General features: G+C 33.9%; 1 protein-coding gene across 1 annotated transcript; it reads right to left on the bottom strand.

The window, feature by feature from the left end:
• Nucleotides 1-5,297: 5,297 nt before the first annotated feature.
• On the bottom strand, nt 5,298-8,138 carry LOC100247712 (putative wall-associated receptor kinase-like 16). Its single transcript, XM_010667127.3, has 3 exons — nt 7,230-8,138; nt 6,733-6,903; nt 5,298-6,630 (listed from the first exon to the last, which is right to left on the bottom strand). The coding sequence occupies exons 1-3, from the start codon at nt 8,071-8,073 to the stop codon at nt 5,429-5,431; spliced, it is 2,217 nt and encodes a 738-aa protein (XP_010665429.1). The 5' UTR covers nt 8,074-8,138; the 3' UTR covers nt 5,298-5,428.
• Nucleotides 8,139-8,471: the final 333 nt, after the last annotated feature.

Below are 8,471 nucleotides of genomic sequence, written 5' to 3'. Positions count from 1 at the left end.
GATACCCGGTTTGCCAAGCAAATCCCCACTAACCAAATTTTTATTCATATCGGGGACATACAATACATTTATAAGGGTAACCTTTTTGCCGGAGGTAAAAACAACTTCAATAGTGCCTTTGCCAAGCACCTTGGATCTTCCTTCATTGCCCATTTGAACCTCTTGATCTCCCTTTGCATCTTCAAAGGTCTTGAAAAGAGATTTGTCATAGGTAACATGAACTGTGGCACAAGTATCATACCACCATCCTTGCACCTTTCCTTGGACAACGCACACATCGCTTAGTGTTGCAATGATCTCCTCATCAATTGCATTCACCACAACCCCTTTTAGGTCCTTTCGGTACCTACACTCCCTAGCATAATGCCCGAGTTTTCCACACACAAAACAAGGACCTTTCTTGCCCTTAAATTGCTCTTGATTTTTCTTGGGGCTCATATAATTTCCAGAATTCCTTTTGTCGTTGTTATTTTTACCTCTAGGATGATTAGCCTTTGAAACCGCATTGGCTTTGTTAGTCCCACCATTGGACTCTTCCGCCATTTTGTCTCTTGATCTCAATTCTTCCTCAATGCGAAGATGTTTTTGAATCTCTTCCAAGGAGTAATCTTCACTCTTGTGGAGAATCCTCTTCCGGTAACCTTTCCAACTTGATGGTAATTTAGCCACAATAGCACCAACTTGGAAGGCCTCCGGAAGTTCAATTTTGAGAACTTTCAACTTATTTACAATTACTTGCAACTCATGAATTTGTGGCAAGAGAGGCTTTTCATCAAAAAATTTGAAATCTATGTATTGAGAAATAAGAAACTTTTTGGTACCTTCTTCCTCGGCTTTGTACTTGTTTTCAAGAGCCTCCCAAATCTCCCTCGCGGAATAGGTGTTGGTGTAGAGATCATATAGCCTATCGGATAAGGCGTTCAAAATATGACCCCTACATATGAGCTCATCCTCCTCCCTCTTCTTCCTTGCCGCCACCACTTGAGGTGTGTCATTTTCCTTTGGTTCCGGTAACGGTGCCAAGGTAGGATCAAGGATGTAGAAAATCTTGAGTGCTGTGAGAAGGAATCTCACCTTGTCTTGCCACCTAGTGAAGTTGGAACCATCAAAACGATCCAACCTCACAAGGTCTTGGTTCATAATCTTGATAGTCTCTCATTCCATTGAAAAATAGAGTCTTTGATTGATGTTAAAAAGTTGGATACAATGGAGAAAAGAAACACTCTCAAACACTCACTTTGATACAATAAAACTCTCAAAGATACAAAATAAGAACAAGAAGAAGAAGAACACAAGAAATGCTCAAACAAGTTCTTGGAACTTTGTCCAAAGACTCTATTTCCTCCCACCTCTAGAAATCTTTAGGGAACTAATGGAAATAGTCTTGGGATTGATCAAGCCTTTTCACTTTTCTGTATAAGATTTCAAAAAGAAGAAAAGTCATATAAAGCACTCTTAGGGTTGAAAAAAGGTTACAAGGATGAGAAAAACCCATTGTCTTCCTCAATCTCTTCATCTTTGTAACATTCAAAAATTAAATCATATATTTAATTCACACATTAAACATGATTTAATCTCAAATGTGTAACTCTCTTACACTTAACCTCTTAAGTTTATAAAGTTATAAAGATGAGAAGACTCATTGTCTTCCTCAACCTTTCAAGTTTTGTAACATTTCAAAACTTAATCATGTGTTTAATTCACACATTAAAAGTGTAACCCTTCTTACACTTTATTTTTCAAAAGTTATTTTCAAAAGTGTAACTCTTCTTACACTTTATTTTTAACCAACAATATATATATATATATATATATATATATATATATATATATATATATATATATATATATATATATATATATATATTTATATAAATATAACAACATTTCTATTTTCGAAGTGTTTTTCATTTTTAGATTTACCAGTGGTGGAACACATGGTACACTTGAATGATGTTGCTTATCTTAATTTCACAATTCAAATACATTTTTGTTTTGTTATAATGATATGTAAACTTTTATTTTTTTTTTCTCGACAAATCAACTTCATAGAATATCAATAATTTAATATTTTAAAATGTTTTTTTCTTTTGAATGTATTATGTTAAAACTCACGTATGAATTTTTTTTTTTTTTTATAATTATAAAGAATTTTCTACATATAATTATTTCAAATAAATTCTTTTAACTCCAAATTTATTATGATAACCCTAATAAATCCATAAAATATCATTTAATGTTTGAAAGAAAAATTATTGGAATAATAGTTGTTTTTATCACTATGTTTGACAAAAACTCAAATGTAAATTTGTTGTTTATACTTATCTTACATTCAATTCATAATTGCAAAATTGAAATTTATTATAATCATTCTAAAAATCAAAATTTTAAAATATTAATAATTTTATGTTTAAAAATCAATTTCAATTATTAATTTATAATAATTAATAATGATTAGCATCATATCTCTTAATCATTCCCAATGAAATAGTTTTTATAATAAGAATTTTGCATTCTCATTTTATTTTTTACTAATAATTATTTGTGTTAGGGTTTAGTGACCCGAATTGTTTTTAAATTTAACCTGAAAAGCTTGCGGTGCAATATATGTGATGAAGCTAAAGTTATGATTATACTTCTATTATAACTGCTCTCACCTCTCATCTTATACCAATTTTTGACGTAGTAGATCTTTTTCTTCTTTGTCCATGATTTTTTTCATTTAGGTCTTTTTATGTAAATCTGTGTGTTCTTATTCTTTTTTTTTTATTACCTATTCTCGTTATTATATAATAATTTGAAATCTTAAATTAAGATGAAACCTTTTTAATGAAAAGAGATAACATTTCTAAAGATAAAATTAATAAGTGAATTATTAATAATGCATTCATGTCATCAAGGACATGTTCAAGTTAGAAAATAATCTTGTATCATAAAAGGAAAATGATTTATAAATTTTTTTTCTATTATATATATATTTGTATTCATGTTACTATAATCCTTTGTAATATATATATATATAGTTAAGGAAGGAGAAGGCCATGTGGTAATTTTGCACCTACCATTTCCTACAAAGTAAAAAGGTTCAAAATTTTCTCTTGTTCCAACTTCTAAAAGGAATTAAGGCCTTACCATATATATACATATTAGAAAAGACTAAATTTTCCAAGGTGAAAATCACTTTATGATTGATACAAGACATAGAATGCATGAGATAAGGTCCTTATGAATATGACAAGACTAGGTCCAGTAGGGTGGGTAGATTCACCAATCAACATTAATTGTTAATAAACTTGACCCTCACATTTCTAGGAAATCATTCACCGACTTCGACCCATACTGCAAGGTCAAGACCAAGTCATTGATGCTTGGACTTGGCAATGAGTCAGATAAGTTTCGAAGTCATTTGGCAATGGATAATGTAAATAAATCCTATTTCAACTTTATTTAATTCGGTTTTTAGACTTAATTTCTCTATAAAAATCATATACTTCTCTTAAGTCTTACCTTTATCTTTATTTAAGTCACTTTATAGACTTAATTCAAGTTGAAAAATCATATCTTTCATCTTTGTGTCTCTCTCTTAGGAATGATTGACCTTTATTTTACTAGGTTTTTAGGTTTAATTTAAATCTTAAAAACTATAGTCGTCTTTCTCTCATCATTCAAAAACTACTTTACTTTTATTTAATTTAGAGGTCATTTATTTCCCGTCTTTCCTCCATCTTTTAGCTATATTATAAGACAAAACCATGGATTTTTACCATTATAATTTTAAATCTGACTCAAAATAATTATGTATTTATTTATTTATTACCTTATTTTAATTTTAAATGTCCCAAAAATAATTATATTTTCATTTAATACAAATAAGAGAATCTAAATTTGGTATGATATTATATAAGTTACTATAGAAATAATTTTCTTCTCAAAAGACCCAAGTCATTCCATAGGAAAGACCAAAGTCTTTCACGTTGGAGACAGTTTAAAAGTTAGCGTGGGACTTTAAGATCGTTAATATTCTGAGTTGGCGAAGTGCAAGTTCACTCATGGTAGATTGTTGACTCAAAACTCAACAAGTACGGATGGATGAAATATATACTCAAAACTAGGCAATCAACATTATCAATCAAAATATCAATATGACTAAGGGCATGAACATCTATAAATAAATCATAATATTCATAAAAGAGTAACTAACGTGTCCAAGATACCAAAATAATCAGGATAAGCATATGATCAATATGTCCAGAATGAGCAATGAAAACATATTCAAAGGACATAGGTAAAGCATACCCAACATAAGTGTAAGATGCATCAATAAAATGAAACATATGCATCAACATATCCAAAAAGAAATGTGCCTATATTAGTATGTCTCTGCCTTTGGCAACACCAAAAGAAGGGGGAAAATTGGTAAGTCTCAAGGTTAGGGAGGAGGAGGTGGAAACACCCGAGCAAAGATGTGTCATCATCTCCTTGTGTTGTGTAGTACTTGTGGCCTAGTTCTAGTCAATTTTGGTGGCAAGGCTCTCATATTGAGTAGTGAAGTCAGTTTGATACCAATCCATGCAATCTTCAATCAAATAGAGACCATCACTAACTATAGTCAACTCCTCAATCCTAGTCCCAAGAGAGCTAATCTACACTGAAAGATCCATCCGTTGTGGATACTCTATTTTAGGTGTCTTATGAGGAGTAGTGAACTCGACAACCAAAAGTAGTAACCTCGGTGAAAGCAAGCTCAATATAGAAGGGTCTCCTCAATAGGATCAGTTTGCTTAGGCTGAGATGACAAGAAGTGCATATCTAGATACTCAGTATGGAGGAGCTCCTCTGTCTGCATTGTCATGAGCCAATTGTAGTTTTAATTTAATAAAAAATTAAAACTACAATTGATTCCTTATACTTGGAAATACCTCACTTTTGCATGCATTTGGGAGCATCCATTACTGTCATTAGTTAAAAAAAAAAAAAAAAATTAATCCTAAAAACTTTCAAAGCCCAAACTAAGCACCCTTTAATAAGCTTAGAAGATGACACTAATTCTAGTCAAACCTTAATATTAAAAAGGTACCTAAAGTTTTTAGTCAGGTTATTAATTACAAGATTAATGGACTAAAATTAATTTTTTTTATGTCAAAAATATTAAGTTTAAATTGAGAAGTAATCTTGTAATAAGTTTTTTCATTGATATGACATGTTTAAGATGTATAATGTACCAGTATTAATTGACAAATTGTTCCACTTGAGGTGAAATGTTGATTCAACTGTAATAATTGTAAATTGTCTACATATAAAATATTAAACCATATATAGTATACCATCACATAAACATGACAAATAATAAGAACTTATTACAAACTTGTAATAAAGATCATACATCCTTATTCAAAATAAAGACAAAAATAAAAGTAAAAATACATACTTAACGACCACTATCAATATTCAATTTAACTTCACTCTTCAAACTATCATACCCTGTTGTGTTGCTACTATCACAACCATACGCAGCCTTTAAAGATTCATTCAGTAGGGACTGAGTCTCTTCTAAATTCCAATCATGACCTTCTACCCATGGGTGTTTCTCTATCAGTTTTAGTACTCTCTCTAATTCCATTGCAACTTCCTTCATAGTAGGCCTTTCTTGTCCCTTCACTTCTAAACACCTTTTTGCTAACATTGCAACCTCCATAAAATATTGAACATGTTCCTCATTCAGAACTTTATTATCAAGAACTTCAAGTAAACGATCCTCTTTCACTGCAGAACGAAATAACCTTACTAAATGTCTCTCTTTCTCAGGCCTGTCAAAGCAAATTACCTTTTTTCCAGTTAGCAACTCCGCCAAAAGAACCCCGAAACTGTAAACATCACTTTTGTCAGTCAATTGGCCAGAATGAAAATATTCGGGGTCTAAGTATCCAAATGTTCCTTGCACCAACGTGGCTACTTGGGTTTGATCTAGAGGAACAAGCCTCGATGCTCCAAAATCAGATACTTTGGCCGTGAAATTATCGTCTAAGAGAACGTTAGTAGATTTGACATCCCTATGAATAATTGGAGTTGAAGCAGAAGAGTGCAAATATGAAAGGGCCCCCGCGGTTTCAGATGCAATCCGCAAACAAGTTTCCCATGAAAGAGAAGATGTGCACTTCGTGTCATGTATATGGCTAGAGAGGGTGCCATTGGTCACAAATTCATACACCAGTAAAGGAACTTCAGTTTCTAAACAGCATCCCAATAATTTTACCACGTTTCTATGGTTGATTTGGGAGAGAATATGGACTTCATTAACGAATTGTTCAACTTGGCTCTGATCTGTCACCTTAGACTTCTTAATGGCAACAACTCTATTGTCGGGTAAAATTCCCTTATAAACTGTTCCTTGTCCTCCTTGGCCTAAGATTCTGCTTTCATGATAGTTGTCTGTTGCTTTCTGAAGGTCTTTGGCAGTGAATATTTTAGTCGTTTCTGTGCATCCTTCATATTTGGAAAGAAGATGTTGTAGCATAAGCCCACCATTTTTCTGGAAGAATTTTTCTTTGCGTTTAATCAGCTTTCTTTCCCTTAGTCCCAGATATATCCAAGAACTGGTCAATAGTATAACTGAAAGTGTTATACTGGTACCTATATACCAAATAAACTTTTAGTTGAAATGCTAATCTTACTACAATTTTTTGAAAATAAAACAGAAAGAGCTTAAGATAAGAAATCTTCCACTATGCTTACCTAGTATGATAATCAAGGGAAACCTCTGGGATTGACTAGCAACGAGAGTACAGCCAGTTCCATTTTTTCTTCCATCACCTTCATACCCCTTTGGACAAGAGCAATTAAAAGTACCAGGTAGATTCTGGCATGTTCCATTACAAGGGCTTAATGTCGAACACTCATCTATATCTGAAAATACAAAATGAAAAAAGATACTCTTATCATTATTTTTTAAAAGTTAAAGTCAACAGATAGAGATAAGGACAATATTCAACAATCTTAAAACTCTCTTATAAATACTAGGAATTGCAGGATTTTGATTCAGTTTTAACCTCCCAAGTTTTTGGTTTCTACAAGTGATCTTGGTAAAAAATTTATTTTTTGTAGTTTTATTTGAGGGTTTTTTTTGGAAGCATGAGTCCGAAAAAATTATTTTCTTAGCCCGGTGTTTGCTTTCAAATTTTGTAAGAATTAGACAAGTAAAAAGAAAAAAGAGAGGGTTTGAAATTTGTTACCTTGACAGCCGAGGTAAGGATTGCCTTGGTAGCCGTCAGAGCAACTGCAGCCATAGCCTGGGCGACTGATGGAGTCATGACATTGTGTGTTCTCCTTGCATGCGTAATTTGCTGCGTCCATTTCTGCTTCCTGGCAAGTTTTGTTTCCGATAGCCCAATCAAGCACCAGAGGAAACTTCTGTCTACCCCTTAGGTCAAGAAGGTCGAGGGATGAGAAGTTGAAGACACCATCCTCAGCCACAAAGGCGTAACTGCAAGGATTGAAGTCTAGAACCTGTTGGTATTTGTTAATGCTGGCAAGTTCGATGTCATAAGACCTTGCCCCCCTAGGAATGAAGGTTTGGCAGCAACCGATTCCGGAACAAGACCCATTGATGACATCATCGACGCTATCGCATAGTGACACGCAGCCAGTGGTGTAATTTTGCCCACGATAACCCGTAACTAGTGCAATGGTGTCGCAGCCAACAGCGGTTAACTTGTTTTGAGTAGTGGAAATGGTGAATTTAGAGAGTTCAAGCCAGCTATTGTGGTTACTAGAGTTGTAACAATCATAGCCGATCCAACCCGAGACTCGCAGCTGACCCTGGAGCAATATTTCTAGCACTTGAATATTACTTCTGGTTAAGAATGCTTGTGGAGGACTATAATTGGTAGTGTTGCAGGTGATGAGAAACTCTTCAGCAATGTAACACTCGGGGCTGGTGCCGAAAGGGTATGGGATACTGATGTTGCCACAGCTCTCTTGGCAGCCAGGCTTGGCTTCTTGAGCAGCTGCTGTTGCTGCAACAAACATCAACCTAATAATAAGGCTCATTTTCAAAACCCTCCAAAAATAGCCCATTTGTGTGGTAGGATGCGAGTGTGCTACTGCAACTCACTTGTGAATAGCTTACCTTAATTAATCATGGTATATATATACATTTTACAGGGATATATATTCTAAAGCGTTTACTGGGTCAATTGGATTCCTATCAATGAACGTGGAGTATGGTATACGCCAATAGCAACTGCACTGGGAATGGACAAATTAGGAAGACCCAGTCTTGTTCTGAGACTTCACCACTTCATGAAAGCAGATATCATTAGTGAACAAGGGGCATGGCCTGTCCCACTGTGTCTATAACTACAAACTTCCAAAAGAGTTTAATGCAAGGCTAGCTATGGCTTCCCTTCCCTAATTCTTCTTCACATTCCAAGGCATTTCTTTCTATGTGTTTGGAGCTTCGTGGATGGAGGGAG

The sequence above is a fragment of the Vitis vinifera genome, chromosome 18 (assembly GCF_030704535.1).
Source record: "Vitis vinifera cultivar Pinot Noir 40024 chromosome 18, ASM3070453v1".
NCBI classification, from domain to species: domain Eukaryota; kingdom Viridiplantae; phylum Streptophyta; class Magnoliopsida; order Vitales; family Vitaceae; genus Vitis; species Vitis vinifera.
This window is presented reverse-complemented; position numbering and strand designations above follow the sequence as displayed.

What these genes read in the sequence shown, in the direction of transcription:
- LOC100247712 (XM_010667127.3), bottom strand. Translation starts at nt 8,073, where the DNA reads ATGGGCTATTTTTGGAGGGTTTTGAAAATGAGCCTTATTATTAGGTTG. An exon ending in TCCTTACCTCGGCTGTCAAG is followed by an intron (nt 6,904 to 7,229) that starts GTAACAAATTTC and finishes TTGTATTTTCAG; the next exon opens with ATATAGATGAGTGTTCGACA. An exon ending in TCCCTTGATTATCATACTAG is followed by an intron (nt 6,631 to 6,732) that starts GTAAGCATAGTG and finishes TTTGGTATATAG; the next exon opens with GTACCAGTATAACACTTTCA.